The 20,766-nt window shown below is 46.0% G+C and overlaps 1 protein-coding gene across 1 annotated transcript in view; it reads right to left on the bottom strand.

Moving 5' to 3' along the window:
* The window catches only part of DSTYK (dual serine/threonine and tyrosine protein kinase), an 87,461-nt gene that overhangs the window by 18,116 nt on the left and 48,579 nt on the right, over positions 1-20,766 (bottom strand). The window contains exons 3-6 of the mRNA XM_060231332.1: positions 12,555-13,218; positions 10,654-10,889; positions 10,262-10,345; positions 9,771-9,947 (exon numbers count right to left, since the gene is read on the bottom strand). Coding sequence (XP_060087315.1) covers positions 9,771-9,947; positions 10,262-10,345; positions 10,654-10,889; positions 12,555-13,218 — 1,161 coding nt within the window. The remainder of the gene's footprint in view (positions 1-9,770; positions 9,948-10,261; positions 10,346-10,653; positions 10,890-12,554; positions 13,219-20,766) is intronic.

The following is a 20,766-nucleotide window of genomic DNA, read 5'->3' as shown; positions in this document are numbered from 1 at the left end:
CTTGGCCCCAATGTGCATTACTTTGCACTTGGCCACATCGAACCGCATCTGCCACGTTGACGCCCATTCACCCAGCCTCAACAGATCCCTTTGGAGTTCCTCACAATCCTCTCTGGTTCTCACCACCCTGAACAATTTAGTGTCATCCGCAAACTTGGCCACTTCACTGCTCACTCCCAACTCTAAATCATTTATGAACAAGTTGTAAGCCGCCCTGAATTTGTTGTAAGCCGCCCTGAGCCACTTGTGGGAAGGGCGGGATATAAGTTACGGAATAAATAAATAAATAAATAAATAAATAAATAAATAAATAAATAAATAAATAAATAAATAAGTTAAAGAGCATGGGACCCAGTACCGAGCCCTGCGGCACCCCACTGCTTACCGTCCTCCACTGCGAAGACTGCCCATTTATACTGACTCTCTGCTTCCTATTACTAAGCCAGTTTTTGATCCACAAGAGGACCTGTCCTTTTACTCCATGACTCTCAAGTTTTCTAAGGAGCCTTTGATGAGGAACTTTATCAAAAGCTTTCTGGAAGTCAAGGTAAACAACATCTATCGGGTCTCCTTTGTCCACATGTTTGTTCACCCCCTCAAAGAAATGTAACAGGTTAGTGAGGCAAGATCTTCCCTTGCAGAACCCATGCTGAGTCTTCCTCAATAACCCGTGTTCATCAATGTGCCTACTCATTCTGTCCTTGATAATGCTTTCTACCAACTTTCCCGGTATTGAAGTCAGACTGACTGGCCTGTAATTTCCCGGATCTCCTCTGGAACCCTTTTTAAAGATGGGGGTGACATTTGCTACCTTCCAGTCCTCAGGAACGAAGGCAGATTTCAATGAAAGATTACAGATTTTTGTTAGAAGATCCACAAGTTCAACTTTGAGTTCTTTCAGAACTCTCGGATGTATGCCATCCGGACCCGGTGACTTATTAGTTTTTAATTTGTCTATCAGTTGTGGGACCTCCTCTTTTGTCACCTCAATCTGACTCAGGTCTTTCAACACCCCTTCCAAAATTAGTGGTTCTGTGGCGGGCAAAAAGTTCTCGTCTTCCACAGTGAAGACGGAGGCAAAAAATTCATTTAGCTTCTCAGCCATTTCCCTATCCTCCTTCAGTAATCCTTTTACCCCATGGTCATCCAAGGGCCCCACTGCCTCCCTGGCTGGTTTCCTACTTCTAATATATTTTAAGAAATTTTTATTGTTGGTCTTTATGTTTTTTGCAATATGCTCCTCATAGTCCCTTTTTGCCTGCCTGATCACAGTCTTGCATTTGATTTGCCACAGCCTGTGTTCCCTTTTACTAATCTCACTTGGACTGGTTTTCCACCACTTAAAGGAGTCCTTCTTACCTTTTACAGCTTCCATTACTTTGTTTGTTAACCACGCAGGCCTTTTCTTATGCCTGTTTGTGCCTTTCCTAACTTGTGGTATGTATTTTATCTGAGCTTCTAGGATTATAGTTCTAAATAGCGTCCAAGCTTCCCCAAGGGTTTTGACCGTATGTACCTTTCCTTTCAGTTTCCTCCTCACATGCCTCCTCATCTCAGTGTATTTACCCCTTTTAAAGTTAAACGTGGTTGTGGCGGTCTTTTTGGACAACTCCCTATTTATACAAACGGTGAAATCAATAACATTATGGTCACTGCTCCCAAGCGGCGCAATCACTTTTACATCTCTCACCAAGTCTTGGGCATTACTTAGGACCAAATCCAGGATCGCCCCACCCCTGGTAGGTTCTGAGACCATCTGCTCCATAGCACAGTCATTGAGAGCATCAAGAAACTAAATCTCTTTCTCTCGACCAGAACACATATTGACCCAATCAATCTGTGGGTAGTTAAAATCACCTATTACAACACAATTTTTACGTTTAGCCGCTATCTTTAAGCCTTCCATCATATTATAATCGTCCTCTCTCTTTTGATTTGGTGGGCGATAACAAACTCCCATAGTTAAATTTCCTTTTGGGCCCTCTATTTCAACCCAAATAAAAGAAAAGTAGCTTTGATAATGCTGGTACAGACCAGATCAAGACATTGTGCTGGTCTGGCTTGTTTGCATTAACTCAAGAATGGCTCTTGTGATACTTGGGTTTGCCGCACTCAATTTGCCCTTGTGAACAGGCCTGTAGCCAAGCAGGCCCCCGGGGGGACTAGGCCCCTCCACCCAACTCTCCTTCCAACTATATGGTTCCTCCTTTTACTGCCCTGCTCTCGCAGCCCCACTCTCCCCACCGCCGCCATTGCTCTCCCCACCGCTCTTGTGACCCCCCGCTCTCTCCACCGCTGCTACTCTGTTGGCCCCCGATCTTTCCACCACTCTGTTGGCTCTCACCCTCCTCCACGGTGCCTCCCCCTCCCACCCACATGCTCTCAGCACATTCAGCACTGGGGTGCTGGCGGCAGGAAGGTGGGCCTTAGTGCACTTTTCCCTCCGATCAACTGATCAGCAGAGGGGGGCCTCCTTGAAAGAGCCTTGGGAGCTGGCGCTTTACCAGGTGGGTGGGTGGAGAGGGGAGGCGCTGTGGAAGAGGGCAGGGCGGACATAGTGGTGGGGAGATTGGGGGCTGCCAAAGCAGCAGCAGCAGAGAGAGTGGGGGGCCCCTCCACCTAAAATTTTATTCCCTGTCCCCCATACCTAAAATTTTCTGGCTACGGCCCTGGCTGTAAATGTGTCAGTTTCAGCAGCAATTGCTAAACAGATGAAGAACAGATGGTGGGTAGCACCTCCTCTCACATTCCGTTTCTTTTATAACCCTTCTTCCCCTCCTTGATGGCAGACAGCACCATTGCTATTGTTAACTTAGCCTTTAAAACTGAGTGAGGCAGTATATAGCAATGTGGAGGATGTACCTTTGTAATGTTTGGTACTATTTGTAAGAAATTAAAATTATATTAGAAGACTCATAAGGAGGGATTAACTAATTCTGATGCCCAACACTGCAGACAAGTCTTGTTAATTTCAATCTACTATAAAGACAGGTTGCTTACCTGTAACTGTAGATCTTCGAGTGGTCATCTGTGCATTCACACTCATGGGATAGTGCGCCTGCGCCGATCCCCGAATCGGTATCTGAAAAAGCCCGGGATTTTTCCGCGCTCGGCGCCAACGAGCATGCGCAGGCGACCCACTGCGCATGCCCACCAGCGCCCGCGCGGCAATCCCGCCAGTTCCTCCCTGACCGCTGAAAGCCCCTTACTGAAGAGAGACCGTCAGCAGCGGGGAAGGAGGGCGGGTAGTGTGAATGCACAGATGACCACTCGAAGATCTACAGTTACAGGTAAGCAACCTGTCTATCTTCTTCGTGGTCTCTGTGCCTCACACTCATGGGAGATTAGCAAGCAAAGCATACCTGGAGGCGGGAAGACGGTCAGCCTGAAGAAACAGCTTGCAACACCGCAGCTCCCAACCGAGTCCTCTGCTGAGCATGCACGTCCAGCGCGTAGTGCTTCATGAAGGCATGCGGAGAAGACCAGGTAGCCGCCTTGCAGACATCGGAAAGGGACACCCCCTTCAGGAATGCCACCGACGTGGCCATCGCCCTTGTGGAGTGTCCACGAACAGGTCCAGGCAAAGGCTTCTTAGCCAACAAATAACAAAGTTTGATCGTCTCAGTAAGCCATTTGGACAGTCTCTGAGAGGAAATTTTGGACCCTAACTTTGGGGCAGAGTAGGAAACAAAAAGTTGATTGTCCTTACGAAAACCCCGTGAACGATTCAAATAAAACAGGAGGGCACGCTTAACATCTAACGCGTGCAGTCTGCGTTCCTCATCCGAGGAAGGACTAGGGTAAAAGGTGGGCAACCAAACTTCTAAGTTAAGGTGAAACTGGGAAACCACCTTCGGGAGAAAAGTAATGTCTGGAGCCAGAGAGACCCCAGCCTCCCTAAAGGCAAGGTATGGGTAGTCACAACGCATCGCTGTGAGCTCCCCCGCACGACGTGCCGAAGTTATGGCAACTAAAAATGCAGTCTTCCAAGACAAAAGTTGCAGGGAACATGTCGCCATAGGCTCAAAGGGACGACGAGTCAACTTGTCCAGAACCAAAGTCAAGTCCCACAGCTGTGGAGGGGATCTAGACGGGGGATGAAGGCGGAACAACCCCTTCATAAATCTCTTGGACTGCGGGTGAGCAAAGACGGAGTAACCCTCAACTGAACCATGAAAAGCAGAAATAGCTGCTAAATAGACCTTAATGGATGAGAATACCAGCCCCTCATCCACCAAGGACAAAAGAAACTCAAAAACTGTGGGCAGCCCCACAGTGTCAGGTGACATTGGAGAGTCAGCCACAAAGTCACTAAACCTTTTCCACTTCCTCTCGTAAGAGGCACGGGTGGAAGGTTTCCTGCTACTCTGGAGCACTTGCTGAACCCTGGTGGAAAAGTCTAGTGGTCGATGAACCACGCTGTCAGCTTCAGGTGCGGCACGTTGTGATGGAACACGTGCCCTCCCTGGGCCGACAACAGGTCCGGTTCTGCCGGGAACTGGTAAAAGGTCCCCTTCGACTGCTGGAGCAGGATCGAAAACCAGCTCTGACGGGGCCACCACGGGGTCACCAGGATGCAACGTGGCTTCTCCTGCACTAATTTGTGGACCACCCTCGTTAGCAGAGGTAAGGGCGGGAACATGTACAGGAACCAGCCCTCCCACTGAAGTAGAAGTCCGTCTCCCAAGGAAGCCGGATCCGCACCTCCCCTGGCACAGAACAATGGGCACTTCTTGTTCTGCGCTGTGGCGAAAGCGTCCAACTGTGGGTAGCCCCAAAGTTGGAACACCGGCTCTAGGAACCTCCAATGCAGTTCCCATTCGTGAGGGGAGGCTCCACCCCTGCTGAGCGAGTCCGCCTGTATGTTGAGGACCCCCGGCAGATGTGTAGCTTTTACAAAAATGTCCCACTGGAGGCACTCCTCCCAGAGGTCCATCGCCAGCGAGCATAGCCTGCGAGACACTGTCCCCCCCTGTCGGTTTATATAACACAGGGCAGTGGTGTTGTCCGTAAGCAATGCCACAGTCTGTCCCACCAGCAGCGGGCGGAACGATCGAAGGGCAAAGTGAACTGCTAGCAGTTCCAGATAGTTTATGTGGCACCGGCTCAGTTTCGGTGGCCACTTGCCCCCCACACATAGCTCTTCCAGGTGGGCTCCCCACCCCCACATGGAGGCATCGGTAGCGATGGTTACTGTAGGGGTCGGCAGATGAAAAGGGGCCCCTTGACGGATATTGCTCTCTGTTCCCCACCATTGCAGGGAGCGGAGAGTCCCGGGTGGAATGGTGAACCTCTTCCGAGGTGAGTCCCTGAGAGGTCGAAAATGGCGCAAGAACCATATCTGTAGGCCTCTCATGTGCAGTCTTGCGAAACGTAGCACGCTTGTCGTCGCGGCCATCAGCCCCAGCATCCGCTGAAGCTGCTGAGCCGTGCCCCACTGCCGCCTTTGAAGTAGCTGTACCAGAGTGATAATGTCCTTCGCTCTCTGCGAAGGGAGGAATGCTCGATGTTGTTGAGTGTCCAACAGAGCCCCTATGAATTGAACTGTCTTTGAAGGAGTGAGATGGGACTTTTCCAGGTTGACTTGCAGGCCCAGGGTGCCAAGAAGACGCAGAGTGATAGCGATGTGGGTTGCTAGACTCTCCCTCGACTTCGCCACAAGAAGCCAATCGTCGATGTATGGAAAGACAACGACTCCCTGCAGACGAAGATGGGCAGCCACCACACTCATCAGCTTCGTGAACACCCGAGGAGCAGTAGACAGTCCAAACGGCAGGGCCCTGAATTGGAAGTGACGAGCACCCACTGCAAACCGTAGAAAACGCCTGAACGCTGGATGGATGCTGACATGAAAATAAGCATCCTTGAGGTCCAGAGTCGCCATCCAGTCTCCCTGATTGATGAGGGGCAGGATTGTTTGCAGCGTAGCCATTCTGAACTTCTGGTACAGAATAAATTTGTTCAGACTCCGAAGGTCCATGATAGGCCTTAGGCCTCCGTCCCTTTTGGGGACCAGAAAATACCGGGAGTAGAAGCCTCCCGTCCTGGCCTCCGGTGGAACTACCTCTATGGCTTGTTTCTGTAGGAGGTTGTTCACCTCCGCCAGCAGAGGTGGGGAAGGGGGAGTGGTGACTACCACGGACTGGTTCGGGGTCTGAACAAACTCTATTTTGTAGCCCTCTTCTATGATGGACAGAGCCCACCTGTCTGTGGAGATCAACTCCCAGGCCGGTAGGAAAGGGCGTAGGCGGATGGATGAATTCCCAATGGGGGCGATGACGCGTGCTTGGAAGAAGTCAAACCCCCTGCTTCTGGGAGCGAGCCCCCTTCGACTTGCTGGGCGGTTGTGACCCGTAACGGTTCCTGCCGTTGCCTGAGTAGGGTGATCGTTCGGATTGGGCAGGGCGAGGACGCCACTGCTCTGGGGAGAACTTCTGGTAAGGCTTTTTGGTCCAGGGTTTGGACCATTGCTTGGATTTGGAAGCCTTAGCAGCAGATTGGACACCCAAGTTCTTAGATGTCTTAACGCTCTTGTCGAACTCCTGGAGGGCCGAGTCAGTCGTTGTACTGAAGAGCCCGTCACCCTCGAATGGCAGATCCTCAATGAAGGTCTTAGTGTCCTGGTGGAGCGTGGTAGACCTGAGCCAGGAGTGCCGTCGGATACAGACTGCAGACGTGATCTGTTTGGCTGAAGCTTCCACCATATGTTTTGCTGCGGCCAGTTGTTGTCTGGCCACAGCGAGACCTTCTTTCTGTAGCCTGGTTGCAGCAGCTCTCTTGTCCTCGGTTAACGAGGAAAGGAAGGGGGAAAGTTGTTCCCACATGGCATACTGATATCTAGCCATGCAGGCGGCATAGTTAGACACCTTTATGCCGAGTGCCCCCGCGGAGTAGACCTTGCGGCCCATTCCATCGATCTTCCGCCCTTCTTTGTCCGGTGGGGAGGAGTGGACCTTCCTTGCCTTTGAAGAGGAGGAAACTACCACCGAGTTCGGGCGCGGATGGGTGAACAAAAATTCAGCCCCGGGCTCCTGGACCCTATACATATGGTCCAGTCGTTTGGATGAGACTGGCGTCGAGGAGGGTCGTGCCCAAGGCTCCTTGACCACTTGAAGGATCACCTTGGTCACTGGCAGAGCCACCGCAGTGGATGTGTTCCGTTGCATTATATCGAACACGTTGTCGTCCACTACAGGCTCTGGTTGCGTTACAGGCAGCTTGAGGGTGGCAGCAATCCGCTTCACAAGGTCCCCATAGGACTTCAGATCCTCCGACGGTGAGATCGGAAGATCCTCGGCCGTCTGGGAACCCGGTGAAGGCTCCAGTCCCTGGACTTCACTCTCCGATTCCGACGACGAGGAGTCTCTGTGTGTAGAGTGCTCCGAGAGCATCGGGGTCGACTCTCGCGGTGGAAGGATTGGTGTTCTTCGATCCGCATCTACCGGAACCAGCTGTCGATCCGGGGGAACCGATGCCGACGCAGAAGCCTTTCGGGACCGATGGGAAACCCTCGAGACCGATGAAAATTGGGATGCCTGCTCCCAATCGGGGTAGTCGTCCGGGTACCAACGACAGGTCTCGAACCGGGAGTAGGGAGGCTGCCACCTGCGTTGCTCCCACGATGGTATCGGGAAGCGTTGAGGAGGGTAGAAAGTTTCTCGCCTGACTCGGGGCTTGAATGGTGGATCGATCACCGGTGCCGACGCGTCAACCTCCGAGGTCGATCCGCTTTCGGAGCGACGACGGGAGCCCGAAGACGAAGACCGCTGGGTCAAGTCGATTTCCGGCTCTTGTTCCGACGCCGACAGGCGCTGCTGGTCAGCTGGGCTACGGCGCGGAGGCGTCCGAGGTTTTTTCGGGGGTTTTGTCGACGTCGATGCCGACGTACCGCCCGATGGGGAAGGAGTGCGGGGTCGCTTTCGCTTCTCCTTCGACTTCGCCTTTTTCGGAGGTCGGGTCCCCGAATCCTCCTGGCGCTTTTTAGCAGGCATATCCACCGTGCCCTCGAGGGGACGTTTAGTGGAGCCCCGCTCTTCCGGCAAGTCCAGAGTCAGTATCGGAGCCGCATCGGCCGATGCGAGCTCCAGTGCCGGGGTTTCGGACGACTTCGGTGCCGATGCCTCCATCGGTCGATGGGGTCTAAGCGCCGATTCGATCAGTGCCGCCGATAAACGAGCCGCCCGGTTCTTTCTCGTCTGCTTCGAAAAGCGGAGACAATGCGGGCACGCGTCTACTCGGTGGGCCTCTCCCAGGCACAGTAGGCAGAGGGAATGACCGTCTGGAGGGGCGATCTTCTTCCCACACGCACGGCAGCGTTTGAAAAACCCCCAGCGACTTTCCATAGAAAGTAGCCGCAAAAAAACTCCCCAGAACAATCTGAGCGAGAAAAAGAAGAGCGGGGGAAAAGCGCGGGCGAAGCGCCCCGAAGGGCCGTAGCCTGACGAACACAAAACGCTTTTTTTTTTTTTTTTTTTTAACTAACTAACTAACAACTATAAACTACAACTAACTACTAAACAACAATATTAAACGGGCTAACAAGAAGAAAAGGCGAAGCCAAAAACTTCTCAGCGACCGGGGAAAACGGAAAGGTAAACCTCTCAGCGCAGCGGTCAGAAAGGAACTGGCGGGATTGCCGCGCGGGCGCTGGTGGGCATGCGCAGTGGGTCGCCTGCGCATGCTCGTTGGCGCCGAGCGCGGAAAAATCCCGGGCTTTTTCAGATACCGATTCGGGGATCGGCGCAGGCGCACTATCCCATGAGTGTGAGGCACAGAGACCACGAAGAAGATCTAACTCTTCACAGTACTGTCACAGAGGAACAAAATCTATTCTTGTGTGTTACATCTAAGAAATATTTCCGCAATATACTCTCAACAAGATTAGAGGTAATGATCCATTTGCGATTTTTAATGCTTTAAAACAAAAACTCACAGATCAGTATGGTTTCTAATTTGTATTTAATCCTGCACCAACTTGCTTGAAACCCCATACTATTTTTCATATTCTAAGCGGTAGCCCTTTTACCTCAGTTTTCTTCTTGTACCATTTTTTTCCCCCAGTTGATTCATTTGTCACTTCAGAATCATTACTGGCAGAAAGTGCAGGGCATAAATCTTTCAAAGAAAATTACACCGCCATAATTCACAATTTTCCTATCATTAAAGGTCCAGAGAATACATTTGCAGTAACATCCTAACATTTCTATTCTACAGAACAAGCTCTGTGTGCCCCTGCACTCATCTTTTCCAGTCTTAAAGGGCAGGAAAGGCGAGCCAGTATTTAGGTATTGTTCTTGGTGACAAAGAAGCAGGAATGGCAAGTGAGGACACCTCTCAAAATTACTTACTTGAAAGGCTGATGTATAGGAATGGGTACGAACAGCGTTTTTGCAGAACAATTCAAGGTTTTGGGATGAACCATGAATCTATATAAACCAGGAGGTTGGTTTACAAACTGAACCAGTTCATATGGGTTCATGACTCCTGCATTTTCTGCTACCTGCCACTTTTTGCAGGGAGCAGAAAGCAGTGATTTAAATGGCTTCTATCTTTTTTATTTTTTGTGAAGAGCAGGAAGCTTTCTGTTCTTCACAAATCACCACAAATTGTATCAAAATTTGTGAAAGTTCATGGCAGTTCTTTAGTTCGCAAACACCACTTCACAAGCAAGTCAAAATTCATGACGAACTTTAGTTAATCAGCAGGTTCATGCTCATCCCTACTGGGGTAAATTTGCCAGTCCTCTGCAGTTCCCCTTGTGGCAAACTTACCTGTCGCAAAGAGGCTGCAAAAGCTTCATGAGAACTGTTTAGCCTTGTACGGAACTGACTGCAGATGCTCTTAGCCAACTTAGATGCACTAAGACTTTCTATAGCATCCTGGGCTATTTTCCTTTTCCATTCTGTCGTGATAGCTGGTGGGCTCACCCATGTAATCCGTTGTATTATCTAAAAGAAGATAGTTAGTTGTATCACTGTCAAGAGCATTAAAATCCTTTACCTGTATTGTAATTGGATTATTGACAACTGACAAAACTGAGGTCAAAATTATAGGGAGTGAATGAATTTGTATACAAGTTATTTTAGCTATGATTTAACGGTGTGGTTTTTACCAGTGGATAGTCTTTAATCCACTCTGTAAGCAGACAATGCTGATTGACAAAACCAAGCATTCCGCAAACCTCATTCCAATGTGATCATCTGAATTACGACAGACTTACTGAAGATCAAACTTACAACTAATGGTATCAAAGTATTAATACCTGCTTGATCTGTTCCCACAACATTCTTGTTACTGTTGAACCAGAGTGAAAAGTGACTTCAACATGGTAGGCCGCATTCAGTATCTGTAAGTGGAAAATGAATCAATCATGTTCCAACCTATGAAAGCACAATTGCCAGTTCTATGGACTAAAACATTTTGAATGACTGGACAAGAGTTTTCATTAGATCTCTACAAGCAGGATGCAACGAATTTGAGTATATTCTTCCAGTCACAGATTAGAAAGATAGCTTGTTCATCTGTTTTGAATAATATAACACTAACAAATTCAGTTATTTCCATAATCTAATTACCTTTGTAAGTACAGGCTTCAGCCGACCACCATTCTAGAAACATTTTTAAACTAGTTTATTAATTCCCATACTTCCTTACCTGTTTTAGATAGTTGCTTGTAATATGCACTGAAACATCTTGCTGAGATTTCTCCAGACTCTTCAGACATCTTTCCAGAGTCCCTACGAAGCTCTCACGCAGGTAGTCCACAGAACTGATTAACTTGTTTGCAACTGCTTGATTTAGTCGTGAAATTATCAACTCCTGGATTTGCTTAATGCAACATTTTATGTCTCTGGAACTAATAGGCTCTCCATTCTCAGGAATAATAATATCTGAAGAAAGGGTAAAAACAGAATGAAAAAAGATGCATGACACATAGTATATCAGCATCTATCCAGAATCATGGCAACAGCAGCTTTAGTTGCTGCCCTGAAGCAGCAGGTTTCAAGGCACTACCCAGACTGATTGCTGTCTGAGGCATTCTACACATATGAATGAAGTCTAACATCCAGACAAATTAAGTGTGGTGTCACTTATGTCAATGAGACATTCAAGCTTCTGCTTAACTCTTCCATTTAATTTACTATAATTCAAAGGGTTAAATCTGGATCATACCCTATATCAGGGGTGGCCAACAGTTGCTCTCCAGATGTTTTTTGCCTACAACTCCCATCAGCCCCAGCCATTGGCCATGCTGGCTGGGGCTGATGGGAGTTGTAGGCAAAAAACATCTGGAGAGCTATCGTTGGCCACCCCTGCCCTATATTTATATTATTTAAGTTTATTCAAAGACATTTCTACAGCTTGTTAACAATATATGCGTATTTACTATTTTTGCTAAATAAACTGGTTTAAATGAAACACCCCTATGAACAGCATCAGGACACTGTGGTGTACAGCAGGATGGGAAAGGCAAGAAAGGTGCACTACAAACAGAAATCGTCTGTTAGAGCCAACCCATTAAGTCACTTTATGCCAAAAGTGTTTACAGTTTTTTTTTTAATCCAGTAAAGAATTCCACCATACAAAGGCTCACTCAGAGTTCAAATACCTGCATACAGCAGCTGAAAAGGAGGCTAGAGTGAAAAATAAATCCACCTCTTCAGAAAGTCCAACCAATTATTTTATTTACTAAAGTACTGGTTTATTCCTTAAAGGCAAGCTTCACATGCCTATTTTACAAGAATTTACTTCAAGTGGTAAGTAACTGAGGCTACAGTCCTAAGCATACTTACTGGGCCTTTCATGTAAACATTCTTAAGATCAGGTTAAGTCTGCTTAAATGTTAGTACTTGTTAGTGTACAGTTCTGACATACTACAGACCTGCCTGCCTTTAAACAGACAATTAACTAGGCTCCATTTTGCAGAAGACCGAGGCTTTTAAATTGCTGACTTTTTTTTAAAGGAGAGTAACTTGAAATTTGTAATTCTTCACAGAATTAAGTCTGTAGTATCTACATTCAACTCTATTGCTTCAAAATGAAATTCCAGGCAATCACTGCTTGCATGTCACTCTCTTGCATCACAAAGCCTGCTTCCTGAAAATAGCATATATAAATAGCAACATTTTGAAAAGAGAAATCTACATGTTACCATTTTTCCTGAAGTGAGTAATACATTATAATACAAGAAAATGCTTTGTTTACAAAGCTGGACTTGTACTTTTAGAGGCTCTGTGCACAGACCTGCAGCGATGCCAACAAACTTTTATCCTTGTAGCTCATGCTGATGACATATTTACATGAAGCACAAACAGCACACTTCCCACGGAACTATACACTGTTTGCATGTTATGTCATCTTGTCATCAGGGCAGAACCACATTTACACCCTTATAGCTGTGGGAGTAATGGTGAAGGAGGCAACACTCCTGGCCAATCTAGGTGCATATCAACAGGATTTCATTTACAATCAATAAGTAAATATTTTGTTTTTTGAAAGGCAAGAAGGAAAAGCCAGGTACTTTGCCAATCCTTTTTTGTTTTTCTGGATATTACCTTTGAATTCCATATTAGCAGCATCTTCCAGTAGCTCTTCTTTCATGTTATTGAGAGTTTCAATTATCATGTCCTTCATCTCCTCTTGCTTACGGTTGGCTATGTTCATCAGAGAATCATACAATTCATTTTCTTTCTTCCGTGTGTAGTCTAGCCGCTTTGGAGTGATTTGCAAGTCTCGCTGCATGTCAAAGGCCTGGTTGATGAATATGTCCAGACAACGGCAGTGCACTATGTTCAAGATTGTGGCTGCATCAACCAAGTGCTTCTGCAACACCTTTCTAGCAAAAGTGCTAAGCAGGCGAATCTTATCAGATTGTTCCACCAGCATGCTCTCAGCTTTAGCATCAAAGCCAGAAACTCCACAGCTGCAGTGGTTGGTGCTAAGGTAGTCTAGGTCTAGCAACTGCCGATAAAGCAATGATTTTTCATTTTCTGTGTCTCGAGGGGTTATTAGTTCTGCCCCCAAAATGGACACCTTAATAAAAAAGACAGGTGGAGAGAATTTCTCTTTAATCTCCCGCAGTTCACTCATATCCAGGGCAGAGAGCTCTGCTTCGCTAGTGGCAAAGGTGATGACTGGAAGGACATGGTTCATGTACTCCCCCAAGGTGACCTCTGCTGACTGGAATCCCCAACATGGAGCTACCACAATGTCCACCTCCTGAAAACAGCAACACATTATGAATTTAACATTAAAATTATAATTGGGAGTTTTCTAATCAGGATTTTTTCTCTTCTTCATCAACAGCAACAAACGTTTTTCCCATTCCCTTCTCTCAAGAGGAATCTAAACCAAAGAAAGATGCAAACAGAACAATATAATTCCACAGTGGGTGTGAAGAAAGTTCTTCCTCTATGGACTAACCCCACCCCCCCCAGCTCTAGGAGCTTCATGGCAGAAAAGGACTATAAACATGGGCCTCCAGATACTAGTTCAACAGTTGCACTTAACTGCCTAGGAGGATTTTTGTGTGTGTATGGAAGAACATTCAGTTGTAACTGCCCACATCTGCAGTCTGATGCAGTACAGCCTAGGTACAGTTTACATCCTCAGCAAAAACTAGGCATTCACCTCATCCTCAGTTCAAACAGTCTTTCAACACTTGTTAGTCAGACCTATAAATCTGGAAATTTGCTCTGTTGACTTCAGTTTAATAAACGTATTACTTCATACATCCAATATTCTTTAAGTTACCTTGTTTTCTTTTACTAGTACAAAAATGGACAAGTATGCTATAATATTTAGTACACATGTATCCCACTCTTCCTCCAAGGAACTCAGGACAGTGCACACAGTTTTCCCTTCTTCAACAACTCTGTGGGGTAGATCAGGTTCAGACAACATGACTGACCCAAGGAAGCTCACTGTGTTTTGTGGCAGTGTGGGGATTTGAACCCAGGCTTTCCAGATCCTAGTTCAACACTAATCACTGTACTACACTGGCCCTCCAACTAATAATGTTTGCTTGAGCTTTAGCTACACTATTATACATATACCAGAGTCAGTTTGGTGTAGTGGTTAGGAGCAGCAGACTCTAAACTGGAGAACCAGGTTTGATTCCTCACTCTTCCACATGAAGCCTACTGGATGACCTTGGGTCAGTCACACTTCCCTCAGAGCTCTCTCAGCCCCACCTACCTCACAGGGTGTCTGCTGTGGGGAGAGGAAGGAAGGTAATTGTAAACTGCTCCATTACTCCTTTTGAGTACTAAAAGCCAGGGTATAAAACCATCTCTTCTTCTTTCATGCCTAGTCCCACTCAACATTTCCAGTGCACTTTCCAGCAGAAGCCAGACAATGTTATATATCTTTCTATATTAAGCCATCATCTTTAACCAAAGGAATGCTCAGTGTAAGGACAGAGTAGATAGCCAAGTAATAACAAATGGTTAAAACCAAAACTATACGCCAAGAATCACAGCCAGTTACACATCAGTACTGGTCAGCTATCCATGAGGTACACATTTTTTATAGAATTTATGACCTAAGTGCCAGGATATTCCATGAGAGGGTAATTTTTTGGCTGCAATAACATTATGACCTCTTAAGGCTGGCCTGTGGCCTCAAAATGTGTAATGGCAAATGAACAGGCAGGTGAATTGGTAAAAAAAAAAAAAAGAAACAGGAAGAAGAAAGGACCAGTTCAGAGGCAAGATTAAGTACTACAGATGCTTTGGGTGCTCATTTTTTGCAGCATCACTTAAAGAACAAACATCTGAATTTCCCCTGATAGCCTCAGAGCTAAATATATAAATAAGATATTGGAACTGGGATATAACTAAGATATTGGAACTGGTGGCAAAGACATTTTAGTAAAACCAACACAATACCTATTTTTAAAAAAGTTAAATCCAGGGTTCCTGGAGGTTTTTTTTGCCATCTTCAGGGCATGGAACAGGGGCCACCGGGGTGTGGGAGGTATCTGTTGGACTAGATGATCCCAGAAGTGCCTTCCAACTCTATGGTTCTATGATTCTAAGTAGCCTCAACCATGCACTACACCTCTTCTCCCAATGTCTAAAATAAATTGTTAGCTGCCGTTTGCCTACTATGACTATCATGGGACTCAAGCATGGAAATGCACAAAACTATTGATGTAGCTAGACAAGAGTGAAAGTTGAAAGCAAAGCTAGATGTGCCACTCTTAACATTCACCATGAGAGATGACTCACTTGAATGGCAGTAAACAAAGGAGGAAGCCAGTGCTGGTCTCTAAGAGACATAAGTAACGGGGAGTAAAAGTTAAAGATAAAGTCTCAGTATGAACAGATTAATCTTGCTTGTACTGCAGTTAAAGGCTATCTACCAAGAATACCGAGCAAGGCATTATCAGCCATTTCCTTTTAGTTTCAGCATCTTCTCAGACGACTGCTGAACTGTTTATATGAAAGAATTCTTCTTTAACAGAAAACATCTTATGTTGGAAACTTACTTTTTTAACTGTTCCTCATTATTTTCTTAATTTAAGAAAAGAGAGCCATATAAGTCAACAGGCAAGTTTAAATGTATTGATGGGAAAAACACCGAATTCACTTCAAAAAAGCAGTCTCACTGAATGAGCTTTTCATACATGCAAAGCTTGGGGCAATGACTTCAGAGAACAGCCTCTCCTTTTAAAAGCCTGTTTCTAAAGATAAACATAATAAGTTAGAAACATTACTGTTGTACATTTTAAAATAAACATATACCATACAGGAGGAGATCCACAATTATTGATAATAGTGAGTAGGGGGCAAGGTGGTCCCTATTCAGCAAATTCTCTTGCTGCTTTTTAGACTCCTTCAACTTTGAAGGTCAGTTTACAGCCCCAGCATCAAAAGGAGGGGCACCTAGAGGGAAGAATTCATCTATACCCAACTAAATACTATCCTAATTTACAGTTTCAGTTGAAATAACACATGCACAATATTTTAAGAAAAGTGGAATAAAATTGGCCACAACTTTATTGGTTACAGCTGTAGTAAGCCTTGGCAGAGCACACGTTACAGGATCAAGTTCATTGACTGATCTGCCTGCCAGTCAATGATCCACTCATCATGTTGGGATGGCAGATCTCCAGATCCCATAAGGACGGATGCCCTGTGGTGGTCTCCCCTGTCACCTGAGTATAACGGTAATCCCCAGATATGCCCCTGGGCTCGGCATACCACTTGCCCCTCATGCCAAGATCCCTTAAGAGGATCCCACACTCAGGAAATGGGCACACAGGCTGGTTTGCCTGAGAATGGATTCTGCCCCATGCTGATGCCACCAAAAGAGCCAGGTCTCTGAATGCTGGCTTCCACCAAAGCCGCTACAGCTGTAGTTAAGTGCATAGGGCATCCCTAATGCTGTGCAGTCATATATCTATCCCCCAGTCAGATAAATGAACCCTATCGACCTGAGTTCGATCCCAGCAGAAGCTGGATTCAGGTAGAAGAAGATTTTTTTTGGATTTATATCCCGCCCTCCACTCCGAAGAGTCTCAGAGCGGCTCACAATCTCCTTTACCTTCCTCCCCCACAACAGTCACCCTGTGAGGTGGGTGGGGCTGGAGAGGGCTCTCACAGCAGCTGCCCTTTCAAGGACAACCTCTGCAAGAGCTATGGCTGACCCAAGGCCATGCTAGCAGGTGCAAGTGGAGGAGTGGGGAATCAAACCCGGTTTTCCCAGATAAGAGTTCGCACACTTAACCACTACACCAAACCAGCTCTCCTAGCCGGCTCAAGGTTGACTCAGCCTTCTATCCTTCCAAGGTCAGTAAAATGAGTACCCAGCTTGCTGGGGGGTGGGGAGTGTAGATGACTGGGGAGGGCAATGGCAAACCATCCCATAAAAAGTCTGCCATGAAAACGTCGCAATGCAATGTCATCCCAGAGTTGGAAACAGGGGACTACCTTTACCTTTTTCTATCAGGGCAAAACAGGGCCTCCAATTGTATTGAGATGTCCTGATGATGAATCCAGAAGCCCCCCATAGCTTCTGCAATTATACCCAGACATCTGGTTACCTCATGCCTTGCCAAGTTGACCCTGGACCCTGAGGGTGCCCCTCACTAGCTGTGGTACTGCAGACAATCTAACCAGCAAAAAGTCACAGTCAGGAGTTCATCCCTCAGTGTACGTCGGTCTTCCACAGCCAGGTGAACCAAATCAATGCCCAAGTGGGCCCCCAAGTAATTCTCACCAAGTTGTATCATAGTACATCAGAAGGTCTATGGTTTACCAAAGGGGATCATACCCTAGGGAAGAGGGCAGCCCACTTCATTCCTCGCTGGCCCAACCAAATGACTCCCACCTTATCTTGAAGTGCAAGGTCCCTCCCCCAACCAGATATGGTAACATAATGCCCTATTCAGCAAATACTGCTTTTTAGATGCCTTCAACTTTGAAAGCCAGTTTCTTATTAAGGGATCTTCTATATTAGGGCCTAGCCTAGATATCTGAAGAAATGTGTATCTGAAAAAGTGTGTGTGCACACAAAAGCTTATACCTTGAATAAAACTCTGTTGGTCTTACAGGTGCAACTGGACTCAAACTTTGTTTTGCTGCTTCAGACCAACATGACTACCAACCTGATTCTGTTTTAAGACATGTTTACAATGCAGTATCCTTTGCTGGAAGAAAAATGTTTACTCTTCAGTATCCTTTCTACTTCCAAAACATTATTTTGCTGTTCCCTTTGCACCATAAAAGACAGCAGAAGATGCAGCTTAGCTTGCAATACAAAGCAGCAGCAAGGCTCCAGTTCACCACTTCCATGGCAAAGTCCGAAAACATGCATTCAGAAATTGCAAGGAAAAAGCTCCCTGTAACAAGGAACACCGTCAAAACAAAGCACAGGTGCAAAGTAACCATCACCAGTCAATCCAGGATGCTGGTATTTCCCTTGTTCTAGATAGGGCTGTACAACCCTTAAAGGATCAGGCATGAAGTTTGTTCTTGTGAACAATAAGTTCCAAAGGTGGAATTGGGGTAAATCAGTGCAATCTTATATTTGAGTTCAGCACTCCTCCCCTTTTTTATCCCTTTTCCCTTGCTTTAAAAACAACAAAATCTAGGTTCATATATTTGAAAACAGCAATAACATCAAGCTCCCTATAGTACATCTATCTCTGAAAAACTAACAGTAGCCAAGAAGGCAATGCCTTCTTGATAGATGCCCTCATCTGGAGAATGGAGGACAGGAGACTTTTCACAAGACTGGAGGAGGGCGAATGCCATCTCAATTTTCAAAAAAGGGAGGAGGGATGACCAGGAAACTACAGGCCAGTCAGTCTGACCTTGTCCTAGGGAAGATACTGGAGCAGATTTTAAAGGGATCAATCTGCGAGCACCTAAAGGACAACTAGGTTGGGGACCCAGCATAGATTTCTCCCCAACAGGTCCTGCCAGACCAACCTCATTTCCTTCTTTGATTAAGTGACAAGTATACTGGATCAAGGGAATGCTGTTGATGTTGTTTACCTAGATTTCAATTAAGTTTTGACAGGGTTCCCCATGATGTTCTGAGGGTAAACTAGAGGACTGTGGACTGGACTCTAAGACAGTTAGGTGGATAGGGAACTGGTTGGAGAACCACACTTCAAGAGTAGTTGTCAATGGCATTACATCTGAATGGAGGGAGGTGTCTTCCAGTGAGGTGTTTTCACTGTTTTTAACAATGATCTGGATGAGGGTGTGGAGGGGATACTCATTAAATTTGCAGATAACACCAAATTGGGAGGAGCAGCAAATACACTAGAAGGTAGAGTTAGAATTCAACATGCTGGAAAAGTGAGTGGAAGTGAACAAGATATAATTTAACAAGGATTATTATTATTATTAATTATTATTATTATTAGTTTATTTATATTCCACCATTTGGATAAGTGCCAAGTTCTACATCTCAGTAACAAAAATGAGAAACACACATACGATGGGGAAATACACTTTTTTTGTTTGTTTAAAGGTTTTTATTAATAAGAAACATCTTGTAACAGTCTAGTATATTAAAAGATTGGTGTGACTATATATATCAAATATTTCAGTATTATATCAGAAGTAAACTTATATGTACAAATGTACCCAGGGATATACTTCTGAGTAGCAATGTGTTTGAACAAGATCTTGGGGTACAGGTGGACCATAAATTAAATATGAGCAGCCAATGTGATGCAGCAACAAAAAAGGCAAATGCCATTTTGGGGTGCATCAACAGAGGCATAACATCCAGATTGTAAAATGTCATAGTTCCGCTGTACACTGCATTGATCAGGCCACACCTGGAGTACTATGTACAGTTCTAGAGGTCTCACTTCAAGAAGGATGTGGACAGAATGGAGTGGGTGCAGAGGAGAAGAACAAGAATGATCAGGGGCCTGGAGATCAAGCCCTATGAGGAAAGGCTGAGGGACCTGGGAATGTTCAATCTGGAGAAGAGGAGGTTGAGGGGGAACATGATTGCTCTCTTTAAGTATTTGAAGGGCTATCACTTAGAGTAGGGCAGGGAGCTGTTCCTGTTGGCAGCAGAGGAGAGGACTCATAATGGGTTTAAATTAAGGGCGGGAAGGTATCAACTGGATAGGAAAAACTATTTTATAGTAAGAGTTGTTCAACAATGGAATCAGCTACCAAGGAAGGTGGTAAGCTCCCCCTTACTAGCAATCTTTAAGCAGCAGCTGGATGAGCACTGGTCAGGGATACTGTAGGCTGATCCTGCATTAAGCAGGGGGGTGGACTAGATGGCCTGTATGGCCCCTTCCAACTCTATGATTCTCCTCTGCACCTTTATACCCCTGCATGACCATACCACCAAGACTAAGTGCTCCATGACTCATCTCTCTGCTGAAGAGTGAGAAGCACAAATGGAGCAAAAGGCAGGAAAGAGATTTTTCTAATGCAACCACTTTAACAGAATAAATTTATTGGAAAGATAAACAAAGAACTCATGGAAACAGCCCTCAAAGTTATAAGGTTTGACCTGTATCATTATACAAGGTTTCATACTGAGTCTCAGTTTAATAAGTAGTGAAGAATATTATTCTAATTAGGGATGGGGACAAACTGGGAAACTGCGGTTCAGTTCATGGCGGAAAACAAACTGAACCAGAACATTTTTCGCGAACCTAACCAGTTTGTGACCCTGCAAACCGGTTGAAAGGGTAAAAAAGGTAAAGGTAGTCCCCTGAGCAAGCACCAGTCATTTCAGATTCTGGGGTGATGCCACACCACAAGGTTTTCATGGCAGACTTTTTACAGGGTGATTTGCCACTGCCTTCCCCAGTCATCTACACTTTACCCCCAGCAAGCTGGGTACTCATTTTACCAAACTCAGAAGGATGGAATGCTGAGTCAATCTTGAGCCACCTACCTGAACCCAGCTTCCGCTAGGATCAAACTCAGGTCGTGAGCAGAGCTTGGACCCCAGTACTACAGCTCACCACTCTGTGCCATGGGGCTCCTAGTAGTCCTTTTCAACGAGCTTTGCAAAAAACCTGAAAAACAGCTCAGCAACAGGGAGCAAATTGCTCTTCATTGCTAAGCTGCTTCAGTCTGTCTAAAGTTTAAAGAGTCTGCAGAAGACCCCCCCAAAAGCTGAGCTGGTGGAAGGCACTCCCCGCAGCTGTTTTTCGGGCTGTCTTTTGAGTGGCAGCAAGGGCCTCCCTGCCACTCAGCTGTTTTTGCAGCTTTCTCAGGGAACTCTGTCCCTTTAAGTGATTTGGTGTCCCTTTAAACTTGTGCTTTCTGC

The sequence above is a fragment of the Heteronotia binoei genome, chromosome 2, assembly GCF_032191835.1.
Source record: "Heteronotia binoei isolate CCM8104 ecotype False Entrance Well chromosome 2, APGP_CSIRO_Hbin_v1, whole genome shotgun sequence".
Lineage (NCBI taxonomy): Eukaryota > Metazoa > Chordata > Lepidosauria > Squamata > Gekkonidae > Heteronotia > Heteronotia binoei.
The sequence above is the reverse complement of the archived record's forward strand: the minus strand, read 5'-3'. Positions and strand labels throughout refer to the sequence as shown.